The 18,457-nt window shown below is 49.1% G+C and overlaps 1 protein-coding gene across 1 annotated transcript; it reads left to right on the top strand.

Annotated features, from left to right (window-relative positions):
• The first annotated feature begins 12,738 nt into the window (after nucleotides 1-12,738).
• LOC131562191 (serine/threonine-protein kinase PAK 1-like) lies at nucleotides 12,739-17,269 on the top strand. Its single transcript, XM_058811766.1, has 5 exons — nucleotides 12,739-12,806; nucleotides 13,508-13,607; nucleotides 14,009-14,205; nucleotides 15,539-15,676; nucleotides 17,058-17,269. The coding sequence occupies exons 1-5, from the start codon at nucleotides 12,786-12,788 to the stop codon at nucleotides 17,148-17,150; spliced, it is 549 nt and encodes a 182-aa protein (XP_058667749.1). The 5' UTR covers nucleotides 12,739-12,785; the 3' UTR covers nucleotides 17,151-17,269.
• The last annotated feature ends 1,188 nt before the right edge of the window (nucleotides 17,270-18,457 follow it).

Below are 18,457 nucleotides of genomic sequence, written 5' to 3' on the forward strand. Positions count from 1 at the left end.
CCCACATCATCTTCCTCAAACATTCACACACTGAAAATACAACCACAACTACAACACAAAGGAAAAACAGCAGCAATAAAACAGGATTTGCTCAATTCACCCCCAGAATTCCTAGCAGGTCCTTATTGACACAGCAAATCCTTTCTGCCATCAGCCAGACCCAAGCCCAAACTGCACAGGCGTACGTCGTGCACAGGACATCTCTGTGTGACTTGTGAACAGCCCTTCCCCTGCATACGCCTTACGGGTTACTTTATACAGAGTTAAAGGTTCCTTTCTCCACAGTGCCAGCAGTCTTGTCTGTCCCCCACGAGGAGCAGCCGAGAGCGGAGGTGCCTCCAGGAAAGGAATGTCCTGGCAGCACCCAGAGACGTCCAGAGCCCGGATGTTCTTGCTGGAGCAGGGAAGCGTTCCTGCCGCGGTCAGCAAATGAGGTGTGGAATAGAACTCCCCACAGTTAAAGGTAGGAGGTGGTGTGTTTATTACAGCCAGGCACACGAGGAGTTGTCTCCTAAAGACATGAGTGAAGAATCACTGGCTCTCTCTCTCATCTCTACTCATCTAAAATATCTTACACATTCATATAAATCCCAAAAGCCTAACACATATTCATTAGATAACACTGCCTACCCTCCTTTGAATTAAAATGTATTATAATTGAGTCCAAAGTTCCTTCACATTTCTGCAGTCTTTCACTTCAAATGGGTTGGTGGGTTTTAAAGTAGGGAATGGTCTCCTTCTGATGAAGGCCAAGACGTCTTCCTCAATTTGACCTCTTTCTTTATGATCTGTTGGCAGGCTTTCACACCCCTTGGCTATAGCTGTAGTTTCGGGGCCCAGGTGCAGGCTACGGTCCTCTTCTTTGTCACAAAGAAATCCGCATCCCATCCCGCTTCTTTAAACATAGTAAAGACAGGCAAGTGACATATTACCCTAGCCTTAACTACCTTATCTGATAAAAATTAATTATCCCTTCTTATTTCTACTCTTCTTGCTATACTCTTTCCCCCTAACTAAATCTTGCTAAAATTTTAAATCTTCCAGTTCTTTTAAATCCTGGATTCATGGCCTCATCTCACACACCAGCCATGGGTGAGCCGATGCTGTAACTGGGAAATTCCACTCCTGAGCAGGAGATCCCAGGCCTGGTTCTGAGCTGGAAGGGTGAGAAGGATGAGATGCACGTGGTTTTGCTCCAGGGGATGTCCTGAAAGTGCACTGCCCACCTGCCCCTGCTGCCGAGCACCACGCTCCACCTCCTTCTCCTGCTCAGCAGATTTTTAGGAATCCAGGGCTTGGTATGTATTATTTGCTACTGCAACAAATAGAAAGAATTTGCTTTGCAAGCCCAGTTTTGTCCTGGCTTATTTTCTGCATGGGCCTCCTCCTGAACCTGGGGCAATGACCAGTAGGGACCTACAGGACACTCCAGTTCTCTTGTCAGTAAATTCGGAGAAGTGATTTAAGTATCAAGAAGTCAATAAGTATCAATCAATAAATGAAATCATTTGGGGGAATATTTAGCCTGTGAGTTTCAGCAAAGTATTGAATATGTCTTAGATCCATGGATACAAACTAGTAAGTGAGATTGCTGGGTGTGCACGTGTTAGGGAAGTGATTCCCCACACACCCAGTGCTGAGATCAAGGATTGCCTCTCTTCTAACCCTGAGCTGGCAGCAGGAATTGGGCCCTGCTTGGTAACGTTCATTTTGAAGACTTCTGTTGAGCAGGTAAGAATGGTGAAAATGTAATCTTTTCCAGTTGTTTTCCTTTGGTTTACCTGTTTGAGGGTTAAAATTGTGTGCTGCAGGTGTGCTGGGTGTGTGCAGAGCAGTGCAGCCCCAGAAACCCCTTGGCTTGCCCACAGGTTGTCATGCCTTGTTGCCAGGTGTGCCCAGCTGTGGCAGGAGAAGGAGCCCGCAGCGCAGTGGGCACCGTGCCCTGCCCAGCCGGGGCTCTCTGGCACAGAGCAGCAGCAGCGCCAGCACCGTTCAACCCGCTCCTGCCTTGGCTTCCCCTGGCACACAGAAGCCTCTGGAAATCAGCGCCGCCAGTGGCGTTCCCAGCTGGGAGCAGCTGCTGCTGGCGGGCAGATGCTGCCAGTTCCACTGCTGCCAAAGGGGAAGAGAGGCAGAGATGTACACGCACCGGAGCCCTGGGCATGTCCAATAAAGGTGCAAATATGTGGGGAGATTTGTTAGGAAGCATTTCAGCTGTGATGCCAACAGTGGCTTCTCTCCTGGTTCTGTGTGTTCTGGATGAGGAATGCAATGGTTGGGTCTGACAATTAAGAAGCAGATGTTATGTGGATGTTCAAATGAGTAGTGATTATATTGTAATATATCCTCCCATAGTCCTCTTTCCCGTCCCGCTTGTAACAGCCTGGGCAGTCAGGGCATTTGGGGAGGGCTGGCTTGTGACCAGCAGGCAGGGTGTAACAACGCCTGACCTCCAGTCGGCATGCAGGAAAGTAATCTCCACCCATGGGCAGCAGAGAAAGAGTTGACTGGCAAAACTTTTGGAGGGGCTGAGGGTATAAAAGGCAGAGCATCCTTTTTGCAGATGAGCACATGGCTGCTAGTCACAGAGACTCCCAATGATGCGACTTTTCCTTATTCAGTACTTTGTTAAGGTTTACTAAACGTTTACAATTTTAAAAGTGAGAGTCATTTCTCACACGTGCAAAGCTGTGGGCCATTTTCTTGGCCTGGTTTCCTTTGCTTGGGTCCCATCTGAGTGCTCAGTTGGGGTACAGGCTGTAGGTGCTTGGGGCACCCTTGGAGTTCCTCTTGGATCCCTGAACAACAGGGTTTGGCCCATGAAGGCAATTTGTGCTGCTTTGTGACAGAGAAGAACTTCCCAGGCTCTTTTGTGTTTTCTGTAGGGAAGGTTGGTTATTGCTTTGCATAAATTCACAGACCAACATGGAGCGTTTGCTTTGTGATGTCAGGGCATGGTTGCCCCGTCGTCATAGTGGCATCAGAAGGTTGCCTTGGTGCACGGAAGGCCTGAGTGTCAGAGCAGCCCTAGGCCTTGCTCACATCAGGAGAACCTTCCTGGTCAAAGCATCTGTCAGTAGGCAGCTGCCCACTGACACGAGCCTTGTTTTTCCTAGTTTAGGAAAAACTCATACAACACTGCTACAATGTTTCATCATCTGGCTAAAGCAGCATTTGCTGCCTATGGCATTTCTTTTTCTGTGTATTACATTACACATTTTGCACGTAAGTAGAGGTTTCCATTCTACTTAGATTAGGATGTATCCTAACCTGGCTTTTGTATGTCTTCCTGCTCTTTCTTGGGGGCTGAGTTTCTGATTTTGAAACAGAAAGAGCATTAGAATGCCAGTGGTTTGCTAAAGCCCCTGTCAAGAGGTCTAGCTAAAAGGAGGGTGTCTGTAGCCACAGGGGCAGCATTTGCAGGGGAACCTGCAGGGCTTGCGTTCCCTGCACGGGAGAGTCTGTGGCAGCAGAGTCTGTCATTTCCTCAGGTTTTTGGGACAAGCAGGACACCTTTGAAAATGTAGACTGGCAGAGCTTCTTGGAAGGCCTTCTAAAAACTCTTCAGTTGTTCCCAGGATTCAGAGAAAACTTATTTTCTTTTTAAATTTTGTCATGAAAAGATTTGGCTGTCTAATTTAATAACATTTTACTGTGTGCTAAAATAGTTATTACCTATGAAAGAAAATGCAAACTCTAAAGCAGTGAGTGTCTACTCCTGAACCCTAGAGGTGCTGCTGTGCTCTTCCACAATAGAACTGTCACAGCTGAGGGGAATTTTGGGAAGCTTTTCTGGGCAATTATTTCCTACAAGTTAATGAGAATTAGTGCATGTAACTGATTGGGGAAAAAAAAGACTACCGGAAGGAGAGGATTTCAGAAGCTGTTTTATGTGTTTGGTAGAACAGGAGCATTGAGTGTTGAAGAACAATTTGCATTTTCTTGATCATATTTGTGTTCATTTACTAGCTAAACAGGCCAAAGTGTTGGCACAACCATGAATATTGTCCTGATCTCTTGCTGGCTGTGTGAATGAGATGTGTCTCCTGGAGGGATGTTGTGAAATGGGAAATCATCTCTGTTTGGGCTGACTTGTTCTGTGGGATTCAGCAGCCCAGGCAGTTTTCTGACAGCATCTGGTTCATTTTCCCTTCCCACTACAGGACACCTGAAGCGTGTATTCAGCAGCGCTGAAGATCCTGAGGTGAGTGAGAAAGGAACATTTCATGTTCCTGGTGTTTAAGACTTGTAGAGCAAGCTGAGAGCTTGGCCAGTAGCAGTAGACTGTAGAGGGCCAGCTAGGAAGGCCGAAAGAAAAACCATATTCATGCCTGTAACAAAAATAATAAAGGCAGAGATAGATATTTTTAAATTTCCTTCTCAGAGTTTGAAGAACTAAAAACCTAGTTTTGAAAAGAGAACGATGCTTGCCGACAGCAGATAGGGAAAATTTAATGAAGAGCAATTTCCTGTACAGTTGAATTAGATCATTTTAATTTAAAGAGAGGGACTTAGAATGCTATTCCTATCAAACTTGATGATATCTACTTGGAACATGAGGTGGTAGCACAGGAAGGCCATCTTGCAATGGTGCCTCTGTATCTGAAGTGCAATGGGCACCTTTGTGGCTGGGGAGCTGCGTGGGCCCAAAGGACGCAGGGCTGGCGGCCGTGAGCAGCTGGAGATGAGGCAGCGTGGGGCCAGGGGGCCCAGAAGGCCAAGGGCACGGTGGCTGTGCCAGCAGCAGTGGGGCAGCAGGAGCAGGGCAGGGAGCGTGGCCCTGTGCTGGGCAGCGCTGCGGCCACAGCTGGAGTGCTGTGTGCAGCTGTGGGCCCTGGGAAGCAGAAAGTCATGGAGGGGCTGCAGCGTGGGCACAAAGGGACAGGGGAGCTGGGCAAGGGGTGCAGCACAAGGCCAGGGAGGAGGTGCTGAGGGAGCTTTAGCCTGGACAATGGGGGCTCATGAGGGACCTTCAGGCAGACTGCCATAGATCCCTGCCTTGGATCCATAGAGCCAATGCTCAGCACGAGGGCTGTTTGCCTGCCAAACATCCCTTCACTGCATCCAAGTGCTTTAGACACTGGTGTGGGTAACGCTTTCATATTTTGTTGATTTGTTTGTTTGCTAGAAGGAGAAGCCTTGTGCAATTTCTCCTTCTCCAGGGAGCAAGGGAGCTTTTTCCTCAGTCTTTCCTACCCTTTTACAGCACTGGCAGAAATTCTGCTAGAATTTCAGTTTTCAAGGGGGCAGTTCTGGACAATGCAGTATTTTTGCACAAGAACACATCGTTTGGGGCAGGGATGTTGGTGCAGAACGAGCTGTTCTGGTGCCAGACCAGCCAGTAGGGCTTGCCCATCCTTTTCAAGTAAACGGCTCCCGTGTCTTTTGGCTGCCCAGGGAATCAGTGTGTGTTGTGTTTGGGAACTGAGTAGGAAATCAATGCCCTTGCATTCCAGCTGGTGCTCAGAGATTAGAGGAGCTGGGAGGGGCTGGGCTGCATTTCTGATTCCAGCCACTTCAGCACCATCAGTGTGGGCGAGTCCAAGCAAAGAACTTGCCTGAGCACAGATGCACAAAGAGAGCCGTTCCCAGTGCAATGCTCTGGGTCTGATTGCATTCCTTAAGGACCTACATGCTCCAGATTCCCCAAGAGTGTGGGTTACTGAAGCAACAGGAGAGCAAGTTCAGGATGGCTGCTGGTTGGGGCACTGCTGCCGAGTGCTGATGTGTGTAGCGACAGAAAGGACAGGATTGATTCAGGGTGACCCCCACGTGGCGAAAAATGTGCTTTCACTCTATGATTTAGAAGTTTAAACAAATGCTTTATTAAGCTATGTTATATTACACTAGTACTATATTAAAACTATACTAAAGAGATATTATACTAAAAACATACGAAAGAAAAACTCGTGACTGTCTCCACACAGCCTTTTATCTAATTATCTAATCAGTCTAAACAACTATCACTAAAATCCAATTAACAAATCACTTTCAGTAAACAATCACTATAACACATTCTTCATGTACTCAAAAACAAGAACAGCAAGTAGGGATAATAATTGTTTTCTCTCCTTCTATGAGTTTCTCACTACCTTCCCTTAAAAAAAACCTAGGAGAGAGAATTATATCTCTCTCCATTCAAAGAATGTAAATACTACAGCACAGTAAAGAGAGATGATAAAAGTGAGATCTGTCTATCTATCTATTTTAATCTTCCTGGCTCTGCTCCAAAGCAGTGGAAGATGCAAAGCTCACCTAAAGGCATCCCTTCAGGAGAGAAGTAGAGACAAGTTCCATTGACGACTGATCCTGAGCAGGCAGAGATGTTTCCCCCTCCAGAGATGGTTGTTTTTTCCCCTCATGTTTTCCTACTCCAGCCTTTTCTCACCTGAAGCCTTCATTTGTCCTTTAAATTTTTGCATGTCTTAAGGGAATAGAGCTATCCCATGCTGTAGCTGGGGTCTGGTGACTCTGGTCATACATGCCATGCCATACATGGCACATGGTTTCCTTCACTGGCATCCCCAGGGCTGTGTAAGTGCATTCGTTAACGGGGCCTTATGAGAAACTCTGTTACTGCTGGTCAGAATTCTCCGTTGACAAAAGAGGGAGAAGAAACACCTTGGTCCTCCTCCATATACTGAGGTGGCCATAGAGGTTCTCTGACTTCCATCAGAGATCTTTGCATGCATCCTTATCTCCTGAATGACCCGGTTTTCTAACAAGAGTGTGGATGTCAGGAAGGAGGAATGCTGGTGCAGGCCTGAAGAGAAGGTGAACTCCAGAAGTGTCTCTCACAAGGAGTGAGCTCACCCAGGAAGTCCCTGCAGAGCCAGGATGGAGCTGTGGCACAGGGCGGGGAGTCAGTCACTACTGAAAGACAAACAGGACACGGTGGAAGCAGAGGGAGGCCCTCACCAGACCCTTGAGAAATGCCACCCCTTCCCTGTCAGCTGCCTGAGAGGCTGCTGGAGCTTCAGTCCCAGATGGCCCCTGATTGTAGGGCCAGGGTCACTTTGGAATCTGTGCCTCCCCTCGGGCAGAGAACGACCCAGGAGAGCAGCAGCACAGTGCTTTGGGAACGTGTGAGCCCAGCAGTCTGTGAGTCTTGGCCCACAAAGGGCGTATGGGAAGTTGAAACCCATCTTCTCTTGCTTTCCGTGCAGGTGCTTCTAGAGAAAGAGCAGGAGCACACTGCCTCATCTGAGCTGCCATGCCAGACTCAGGGAGAGCTGTTCCCAGCCCGAGGGCAGGAAGAGCAGCTCAGGCAGCAGGTGGAAGAGCCACAGGAGAATGGCCAGGTAAGCCTGACTGGCCAGGCCACAGAGGGAAGGGCAGGGAGAGGGGCATAAACCAGAGCTCTTGAGACTGAGGAGGCCAGGAGTCCCACAGGCAATGGAGGCACAGAGCCTTGCAATCTGCAGAGATCAGCCCTGGGACAGGAGGTTTGTAATGGAGGCAGATGTGGAGAGGGAAGCAGAAAGAAGGGGCTGAATAAATGTGATTTTGAGGCTGCAAGAGGAAAAAAGCTGAGCCTGATGGCAGCTCTCAGTCCCTTGCTCTGCTTTTGTGTGTACAGAACATCAAGGCAGAGCCACAAGCAGAGCTGCCCGAAGCTCAGAGTGACATCATGGCAGTGAAGAGAAAGAACAAGGAAGACATGGGAAGAATTCAAGAGGAGAATCTCCATTAGCAGAGGGGCGATCATCAAAACCAGGTGAGTGAAAGAGTGGCAGCCACTCCACTCATGAAATGTCCTCTCTTTTGTTTATTAGAGAACATGAAGGAACAGCTGGATGCAGAGCTTCAGACAGCTCACAGTATGATCAAGGCAAGGCATAGGCAGCTGGAGGAAGAAATGAAAATCATCAGAGAGAAACTTAATCACTTCCGTCAGTCTCTGCAAAACCAAGTGAGTGAAAGAGGGATGCAGCCACTGCAGTCACCAATCTGGTGGTTTCTGCCCTTCTTGCCTTTCCAGTGCAGAGCAGCAGGGAGTGGGGCCATGCCTCTGAGTGCCATGCTGCTGTAGTGTGTATGTATCACAGTCACTCTGAAGGACATTTCCCGGTGTGCTGAATCTCAACATCTGCCCTGGACAGTGAAACTTGTCCTTTGGCCTTTTGGCCAGCAGTCATCCAAATTGATTCCTGCTGGCCTGTTCCTGCTCTCCTTTTTTCTTGAGGTGTTTTTACAGTGGAACTTGGTGACCCAGATGGAGGATTGAAACAAGCTGTTGTATCCCCTGTCAATCTGTTCTTTGCCTTTCCTCACAGTCGATGACTCTTGGCTGACAGAGACAAGCTGTAGTGTCTGACTGCTTTGTTCTGTTTGACTTGAGGTGCAAGTGTTGACATCTCACCGGGCAGCCTGCGAAGACTTGCAGGGAATGTGTGGCAATGAAGAACCCCAAGTTTGGAGTGAGGCACAGGAACTGTGCCCACCAGAAATACTCCAGGTCCAGCACATCATGGGCTCTGAACCTGCTGCTGCAGCAGCATCACCTCGAGGAAGCCCTTCTGTGAAACCTGGGAACTCAGGCTGGGGCACATCCTGGGAACAGGAGATTGAGGAGGAGTACCTGGAGCTGCTGGGTACGTCTGGGGTGTTTCTTATCTGAGGGACAGTGTGTTGTGTGCAGGTGTCAGCAGAGCTGTACCAAATGCTCCTCCTGAGCTCGGTGTCACAGGGCCATTTAGGACTCCCCAGAGGCAGTGCTGTGCTCCGAGGCAGTGAGAGAGCTCTGGGTGTTCCTGCTGCCTCTGAGGGCACCTGGGACTGGCTTGGGTTTGCCTGAGCTTCCCTCTCTGCTAAAGGCTGAAGCAGGGATTGTTCTTGGATCAGCAGAAGGCTGTGACCTAGCAAATGATCTAGGCAAGTCCTGTGTGCTAGTGGCCAAACTGAACAGAATTTTTAGCTTCCTAAATTCTCCTTAGACTCCTGACTTGCAACCAGTCATCAAAGCAAAAATACTTCACAGAAATGGACTGACTTTGGAGTTTTGTCTTTTTGGTTGGGCATTTTTTTTTTGGGGGGTGGGGTGGGATTGCTTTTCTGTTGTTCATTTTTGGTGGGGGTTTTTTGTTGTGTTTTTCTCCATCCCGAAGGAGCCCTTCTACCCTCAGTTTTACTGATGTCATTTTTATGACTGTTACTGTTACCACTACTACATCTGCAGTTTATTTTCATGAGAATGCTATATTTTTGTCAAGAAGAGAATGCTATCTTTTTGTCAATAAGAACTACTTTGAAAGAACATCAGGTTACAGGACAAATAGAGAGCACAAGGTATTTTCCATGTGCCGCCATAGAAAAAACAGAGACTTTGATAACAAACTTTATTTAATCTTCTAGTTTTATGCTTATCAAGATGTGTCCAGGAGACACATCCAAGTGGCGTGACCAGATAAACTGTACTGCAGGCATTTCTCAGGAGAGAGCCTCCAGCCCAGCCATGGTATATCCCTCAGATGCATGGCACTTTTCCATATCTGATTCCCACTCTTTCCCATGACTGTTAGAATCCTACCCATTGGCCCAGGCCCTGCTCAGATCAGTCTCTAGGAAAACACATCAAGCCCTTTGTGATTCTGCAGCACAACCCAATGAATCTGCTTCTTGCCCGTAACAGCTGCCAGTGCTGTGCTCTCAGATAAGAGACCTGGTGGGGCTGAGACCAGAGCCCAGTGGATTCTGTGTCTGCCATCACCTGTTGGGACAAAAAGGGCACTGATGTGTGCCTCGGTGTGGCTGATCTCAAAGCCCATCCTGTTGTGTCCTGAATGGGGGCAACAGCTTGTCCGGGGCTCAGGCTCACTCTGGCTTCTTCCCATCAGTGCCTGTCAGTGCTCATGCTGGGGCTTTGCCAGCCTTGTTGTGGTCGCTGCCCTGTCCCTGAGGGCTGGAGGGACTGCAGAGGCTGGAGCCTTCCTTAGCTGGGAGAGGGGCATCTTTGAGCTCAGCCTGCTCACAAACAGGTCAGGGTCCTGATGCTGAAAGCCCCGTCAGGATCGGTTACAGCTGGAGCTGCTCTGGTTTACAAATGGGAAGGCATTCCTTTGGAAAACTGCTGAAAGGTGGGGAAGATGTCCTCCTCTCCTGGGATTGTATGTCCCTGTGCTTTGTTTCCTGTCAAGAGAACTCTTCAAAGGACTGTACAAATCAGTCTCTGTGCTGGCCACCTGTGCTGCAGGGCTGTCTGCCTGGTTGTGCTTGTTGTTACCCAGCCGACCACAAAGGGCTCAGAGCTCCAGGCGCTGGGGCTGCCTTTTGTATCTCCTGGAAGCTGGGATCTCTGCTTTAAAGTCAGCATCTTGCATTTTGTTTCCCTCAGGGAGAATGGTGAACACCACTGAAAATCCCCTGATGAAATACACACATCTGAATTATATTGGCAGCGGGTGAGTCCAACAGCAGTTACTCCTGCACAACCGTGGGCCAGGTGTGTTTGGGGTGGAATGTCTATCCAGCGTGAAGTCAGGACAGCTGCAAAGATGATCACACACTGGGGATAGATCGTCCCATCTCTCAATGCTGCTCAGAATTTGTGAGTGCGCTCAGAAGGCATTGTCAGAGATGCCTTGCTACCGAGGTCTTGCCTGCATCAAGCAACAGCACCTGGAAGGTCTCCTTGTCTCTCAAGTGTGGGACAGCTCTGTGTTAATTTCTTTAGCATTTTTTGTGTGTCTCAAAATCATACTGGCACACTAATGAAAAGAGAAGTAACTTGCTTGCCTGAAAAAGCAACTTATGCCCTATCAAAGCTGTGAGATAACAGTTCCCACAGTTCCCAGGAACAATTCTTTCCCCTGGTTTGAAGAGGGAAACACTCTGTGGTCAGGATAGGAACCACACTGTTTAGACAGTGAAACCCAAGAGGAAAGACTAAACTCCCTTTAGAAATTGGACCCCAGTGCTTCAGGAACAGGCCCAGTGCCCATGCACTTGAGAGGAAAATGCATCATCTCCCTTCTGGCAGAGCCCTCCTGCATCCTGCAGGTTTTGACACTTCCAGCAGAGATCTCCTGTGTGGGCTGGCTTTCACTGCAAGATCTAAACAGCTTCTCCTTTCTCTGCTTCTGTTTTTTTTCTAGGACTTTTGGGCATGTTTACAGAGCACTCGACAGTGCCACAGGAGGAGAGGTAAATGTCAACAGCCCCTGCAGGCTCTGCTGCACTCGAGGGCTTTCCCCTCTGGTGTGAGCTGTGGCTGGAGCTTTGGGCAGAGCTGTGCTGAAAAGGCACAAGAAGCACAGACTGGTGCCAGCCCACAGAACACATTTGGGACTTTGTCCTCCTCAGCTGCCGGAAGGAAGGCACGGAGGGCAGCGGTTCCTTTCAGAGAAGGACGCGCTCACTCGCTCTCCATTGCTAAAACAAAGGTGGTGCCTGCGAGCACCTCACTGCTCTTTGGGGCTACAGCTTCAGAGTCCTGAATTCTCATTTCTGGCTGCCAGCAAATCCATCTGAAAGTTCCTGGCAGTTCCTTAGCCACCTGCAGTGCTGCACTAGGGAACTGCACGTAGGGAGAGATCTGCAAGGCATCCTTGAAAGCCCTAAGCCCTGCCCATATCACAAGATGTATCCACAGAGTATTAAGGCATGGATTCCTTCTTCTTAGTCCCAAACAAAGCAGCAGAGAGTGCGGTCAGAGGTTTGTGGGTGATAACTGAGACACCGTTGTTACCAAGTGGTCAAGGCAAAATGTCAGTGGCCCCACGTGTCCTGTAACTGGCTCCCAAGGGAGCAGAGAAATGGGCTGTTGGAATGTCAGTTCCTGATTACTGCAGTGCCTAATCACAAGGCAGTTTGGCACAGCTCAGCTGTGTCATTGCAAAATCACTCGCTCCACGTGCCTTGTGGTCTCGTGCCACCAACCCCTCAAGTTCCTGATTTTCAATGTCATTTTAGGTGGCAATAAAAAAAATAAATCTTCAAGGAGTGAGGAGGAAGGAGCTAACCTTTAATGAAATAACGATCATGAAGACGTATAGGAGTCCCAATGTTGTGAATTATTTAGACAGGTGAGAGGTCATGGTCTTATCCCATGGATGTGTGTTTACATAAAGCAAACATGAGAGGTTAAAAACACACTTTGGTCAGTGGCAGCAAGTAAAGCTGTTAATTTTTATTTATTCATATTTCTCTACTCATCTCCAATGGATGAGAAGAGAGTGCATCTTGTCTGCATGAGTCTTCCCTGGCACACCTAGTTTGATAATTACTCCAAAATTATTCAAAACCTGGATCAGCTGTATCTTCCTAACTCAATAGCCTCAAAGTTCACTGCCTCCACATTTATTTGGGATTGATTTTTTAAAGTTTCTTAAGTGCAGATGAACGATCCTAAAGTGGATTTCCCTTGGATTGTTGCCCCTCTTTGCCATTGCTATGCATGCCAGGAAGACTAGGTGCTTATTTCCAGAAACACCATGCCTGGCATGTTTTATATCTGGGCTGCTTCTAAACTGCACTTTTCATTTGCTGCCCATCTAAGACATCTCCTTTTTCACAGATGTGTCTTTCTCTATGAGACTGCACAGATTGCAAATAATGCACAGCCAAGAGGGAATGTCTATTCCTTTGATTCTGTCCTTGTCACAAAGGCATCTGGAAATAAGAAACCTGGAAGCAAAAAATCAACGTAGCCATGCATGTTCATCTCTACCCCCTTGTTTCCTTCTTTCAGCTACCTTCTGGGCGAGGAACTCTTGCTGGTTTTAGAGTACATGGATGGAGGTGTCCTGAGCGACATCGTCAGCCAGACCTGCCTGTCTGAAGATGAGATGGCAGCCATCAGTCGGGAGGTCAGCAATGCCATCTGTGTTTCCAAGGGCTTGGGCAGGATTGTCTGGGAAACAGGGGCTCAGAACAGGAGAGGTTTCCTGTGCCGAGCTTTGTTTCTGTGTCGCTGCTATGCTATGGGCAAGTAAAAGCATCTCAAGTGAAAGGCCTGCCAGTGCCCCTGCACTCCCTGTACTCAGTGCCAGTACTCTTATCTCCTGCTGTTGTATTCTCGCTCTGTCTCTTGTATTTGTAGTTGCTGTTCTCCTCCTTGCCTCTCTAAATGTTTGCCTGGAGTCTGTCTTCACTGCATTCCTTGCCTGTAAAAGCAAAGGTGCTGGTGGCAGGATTTGAAACAAAGAGCAAAGAAAGAAGAGAGAGACTCGTTTCTCTCAGTGCTCAGCTAAAAAGGATAGGAGTGCAGCCAGAATGCTCTTTGCTTCTGAGCACATGCGCTGCAGCAGGAGTCATCCTGGCTGGTTGGCAGGGGACAGCCTACAACAGCAGGTGCTGTTGCTCTTTCAAAAGCTGACGTGCCTTTCCTCAGAAAGGTCCTGCTCTGCAAGTGTTGGAGCAGCAAGCTCTTCCTCTCAGTGGCCATGACTGTTGTGCCATTACTCCCCATTCCCCTGGAGAGGGAATCTTTTAGATTCTTTGTTTCCTTTCTTGTGTGATGAAATCACACCACTCATTTTTGCCCTTCTGTTTCTGTTTTCTCGCTCAGTGCCTGCAAGGACTGGATTTTCTTCATGCAAACGATGTGATCCATCGAGACGTGAAGAGTGACAACATCCTTCTCAGAACGGACGGTTCTGTCAAACTGGGTCAGTATATTCTTGGTCAGGTGCAGCGTTCCAGGGATGTGGCTGTGGGGCTGCTTGGCGTGACTGCCAGCTCCCCAAAAATGGTGCTGGTGGCAGTGCAGGGACCCCTGCTGCGAGCTGAGGGCACAGTTGCAACGTGCACAGAGGTAGAAGGAGCCACAAGCAGTCAAGAGTGGCCTTGCTCTGTGTGGGTCCCTTCCAGAGGGAGGGAGTTACGAGTCTAAAGTTTCCAAAGAACAAAAGCCACTGCTAGAGACAGTGTAAAACATGGGGGGATTTTTAAAGTCGCCAATGCCAGGAGATTCAACAGAGCAATTTCAAACTTCTACTGGGGAATTCTTTTGCTTGCTTTCCTAATTGCACAGAATTCAGATAAAACCAGTATTTTGTTTTCTCCTCAGCTGATTTTGGCCTCGCTACTCAGCTCAGCCCTGAGCAGAGCAGACGGTGCTCGGTAACCGGGACTCCTTGGTGGATGGCGCCTGAAGTGGTGACAGGTCAACCATATGGCCCCAAAGTGGACATATGGTCTTTTGGAATTGTGGGAATTGAAATGATAGAACAAGAACCTCCTTACTTGGGCGAAAGTTCTGGCACGGTAAGGAGCAAATACTCACTGATCCCACTGTCTTTCTCACCTGTCCCATGTCCTGTGTGCCACTGGACAAAATCCCATTGCCATCTGCTGCAACTACTTCCACCAAGGCCCCCTCCTACAAATGTCCCTGCAACACATCAGCATCTGCTGTACTTTTGCTTGCATCAGTGGGGGAACTCAAGCCTTACCACATGCAAACAAACTCCAAACAAACTCCATTCTCACTCAACACTTTCCTTTGGGTTAGTGGTTCCAGTTCTTTTGTCTGTGTAGATGGCCTTAATAACAGGGGAAAAGCATCTTAAAAGTGTTGTTATCTTTCCAGAAATGAAGGAAGGAAACCCAAACCCAACAAAGTTTCTAAAACCGTGGTCTTTAGAGAGGAACCTAACCCTGTGTGCAGTTTCTTCTCACTGGAAAACATGGGCATGAGGGTGTAATGCACAGAGTCTCTTTTGCTTCTTGTGCAGTGCTGCTGAAACACTCAGTGACCGTGTTTCTCTCCTAGCCCAAGCAACATTCTGCACGTCACCAAGCCAGAGCCTGGTGATGTGGAGAGCCTGCCAAAACCTCCTGTTTGTTTCCTGGCACTTTCTGGCATGGGCCTACCATTAATGCATTGACTTGAGCAGCCAAATGACTAGAGGGTGTCCATAGGGATGGAACCTCTCCTTCTTCTGACCTAGACAATTTTTCTTTGGCTGCAAAAATGGGAAGCTGAAATTTTCAGACTGCTGAGAGACAGAGCTGCAAGTGGCTCCTGTGTGCCCAAGCAGGCATTTTCATCCCAATACGTTTGTGCAGGCATCTTAATGTGTCTGTGTTGAAGAGGAGATTGTAAATGTTTGTTTCCCTACCTGGGTATTAACTGATGGATTTCCTTTCTTTTCTTCCAATTCCCATTGTTTTCAAGAACAGCACAAAAAGCTTGATGAGTTTTGTTCTAGGGCACGTGCGCTTAAAGGACCAACAAGCACTGCAGAGATGCCTTTCATGTACTAACCCTTGAAATTAGTTAGTGTAGCAAAGTCCCTCTTCCAAAAACCATCTCAAGCTGGCATGAATCCTCAGAGAAGCAAATGTCCTTTTGCTGATGTAGTTCCCACTAACTAGGTCAGGCAATGAAATCAGCTGCCAAGGCAAGATCTGCAGGATGGTGGAAAAGCTGTGGCTGCATCGGGGTTTGGGTTTTTGGTTGGTAAAGGAAAGTCATCTCTGGGTCTGTGCCAGGGCAGAAACTGCCACTGAAGAACAGAGGTTAAACAAAGGGATCTGGGAGAGCCTTAGAGATGTGAAAGCGGGAGGTGGAGCCTGGTGTCTCCTTTCTCTCCAGGCTACATACCTGATAGCCACAGTAGGGACTCCACAGCTGCGGCAGCCCAAGCTCCTCTCAGCTTTGCTGCGTGACTTCCTGAGCTGCTGCCTGCAGACAGACGAGGAGCAGCGCTGGTCTGCCAAGGAGCTCCTGCAGGTAAAATGTGAAGGGGCTGCAGGTGAAACAGGCTCTGAGGGATGGGCTCCTCCTCCACTCAAGCCCAAGGCAGCAGATGAGCCCCCTTCCTCCTCACCTCCACTCTTGCTGCTCTTCAAATGAAAATGGTGAGGAATCCTAGACTGGGCTGGGCTGGCAGGGCCCTGTAAATGTCCTCTGGTGCAAGTGTCCTGCAATGAGCAGGGACATCTTTAAAGAGATCAGGTTGCTCAGAGCCCGTTGCCACCGGAGCCGGAATGGTTGCAGGAATGGGGCACCTACAACCTCTTGGGGCAAGCTGTGCCAGTGTGGCACCATGCTCCGAGTACACAAGTTCTTCCTTAGACCTACTCTGATTAGATGCCCTTAGTGTTTAAAAATATTTGTCCATATCCTATTGTAACTGGCCCTGTTAAAAAAGATGTCCCCCACTTTCTTCAAAGCCACTCTGAAGTCTTGGAAAGTGGCAATAAAGTCTCCCCGGGGCCTGTCCTTCACAAAACTGAATAACTCCAGCTCCCTCTGCATTTCCTGTGAGGAGAGGTGCTCTGTCCTCTGACTGTGTCTGTTGCCCTCTTTTGTGATTTTGTGGAGTGTTCAGCTTTATCTAAGGGCAAAAGAATTGAAGTAGAGCAATGCAGCGTACAGAGACATGAAATGGTGGTGGAGGAACCCAAGGAAGCCAGTCCCAGCCTAGGGGTCAGAGATTTGGCTGTGGGCAGGAGGGGCTGTGGGGGGCTCCCTGTGAGCCTCTGAGGGGCCCTGGTTGGTGCCCCCCAGCCCACCCTCAGAGGTTTCTGCCATGCAAACAGGGACAGCTGGGAGGGTCTTGTCCCAGCCCCATCTGCTGCCTGGCACGCTCAAGCAGACGGGAACTGTGCCAGGGTTACTGGCAGGTTGTGTGGCAGAGAGGGAACTGCAGGGCCCAGTGCCACTGGGCTGGCCCTGCTGGGAAGGAAGGTGCCATCCAGCACACGAGGGGCAGGGCATGGAAAGGCAGACACTGCTTTCTGTCCCTGTGGGAATCAGCACAGTGCCTGTCTTTCAAAGGCACGGACCTATGTGAGTCATTGGAGTTTCCTGAAAGGAAGAAAACCCAGGGACAGAAAGCGCCATTTCTAGAGCGCTGGCAGGGCAAAAATCCCAGCATGATGAAGACATCACAATAAACAGATGAGTGGGATTCTGGGCCAGGTTTGCCTGTGATGGCAAGGTCTTGCACATTGGGGATGACTGGGGAGCAGATGGTCCCATTGCTCCTCTTTCTGGGTCTTTCCAGGAACTTGATGTATCCTGATTGAGTCCCTGAAGCAATGAGCTTGGAAAGTAGTGGTTCACTGTTCTTTGGTTTTTTTTTTGTTTTTTTTTTTCCGGTGGACAGCATCCATTTGTAACTTCAGCCAAGCCACCATTCATCCTGGCACAAGTCATCAACTCAGTGAAGAAGACGAATAACCCTAACCCTAAACTCTAAACCTAAAACCTAACCCTAACCTTAAATGCTAACCCAAACCCTAACCCTATCCCTATCTCTATCCCTTACCCTTTCCCTTACCCTTTCCCTATCCCCAAACCTAAGCCTAAGCCAAAGCCTAAACCTAAACCCAAACCTTAACCTAAGTCTAAGCCTAAGCCTAAGACTAAGACTAAGCCTAAGGCTAAACCTAACCCTAACCCTAGGAGACGAGAACATAGCAATTATGTCAAGATGTTATCTCTGTTACCAATTTAGAGTAGGATTGTAGAGTAGGGTTGCTAAAGAGACTTGTAGCATAGAATTATAGATTAGAGTTGTAATTAATAAAGTTTCTGAAACATCAACTCACTTGGAAGATTCTCCTCCTTCTGACCCCTACAGAAAATTCAACATTTCCTTCTGAATTACCAATTGTTTTTTATTGGTACTAAGTCACACATATGGCTTTTTTTGTATGGTTTCATAAGTGAGGAGGGCTCTTCTTCATTCATCCTCTCCAGACCGCACTGCCTTTGGAATATGACCCACTGGCTGGTTATGGCACAGCTGTGGTATTTCTAGTTGAGGCAGAAAGGGCAATGGCATTTGAAGGCAAAACCAAAGGAAGAATGAGGCAGCCCAAACATCTTGTGCAGATGCAGGCCTTCAGCTGTGACTGGAGAGCAATGGGGTTCCTGCCACTTGGATTTGTATCCCTAAATGCAATAATCTCTTTGGCTGGAGGAGAGCCTTGCTCAAGTGAGAAAGCAGAAAGATCAGAGAGGGTGCTCGGGAAGGTCTCCTGTGGCGCAGAGCTGTCAGCGCCTGTGAGGTGAGAGCGGGCCCGGCCTTGCCCGGGCTGGAGCCCCAGCAGAGCCCCGGCAGAGGCAGGCTGGAAGGAGGCCCTTGGAGCTGCAAGAGGCAGCAGCCGGGCCCTGGGTGCCTCTTGCTGGGAGCGGGCGAATCCTCCGCTCTCAGAGCCCAGGTGGCAGCTGGCTGCTGCCGAGGGGAAGCGCAGCCGTGCTGGGCACAGCCCGGCCTGGGGGCCATGGCCGTCTGGAGTGTGCCCAGGAGCAGAGAAAGGCCAAGGGCAGCCGCGGGCCGCTGGGCTGCCTGAGGATTCCTCCTCTTCTGCCGGCTGCCCTGCAACTCCTGGCAAAGGCCAGCAGTGTGTGCAGCACTCTGGGCACCGGGGCAGGGAGCCGGGCTGCTCGGCAGGCTGGAGCACAGGGCAGCTCCTTCAGGCCCGGCACTTGTGCCAGGCAAGCGAGGCCAGCGTGAGGCAGGGACAGCTTGGCAGGGCCCATCTGCAGGAGCCAGCGCCT

The sequence above is a fragment of the Ammospiza caudacuta genome, chromosome 10, assembly GCF_027887145.1.
Source record: "Ammospiza caudacuta isolate bAmmCau1 chromosome 10, bAmmCau1.pri, whole genome shotgun sequence".
Classification (NCBI taxonomy): Eukaryota; Metazoa; Chordata; class Aves; order Passeriformes; family Passerellidae; genus Ammospiza; species Ammospiza caudacuta.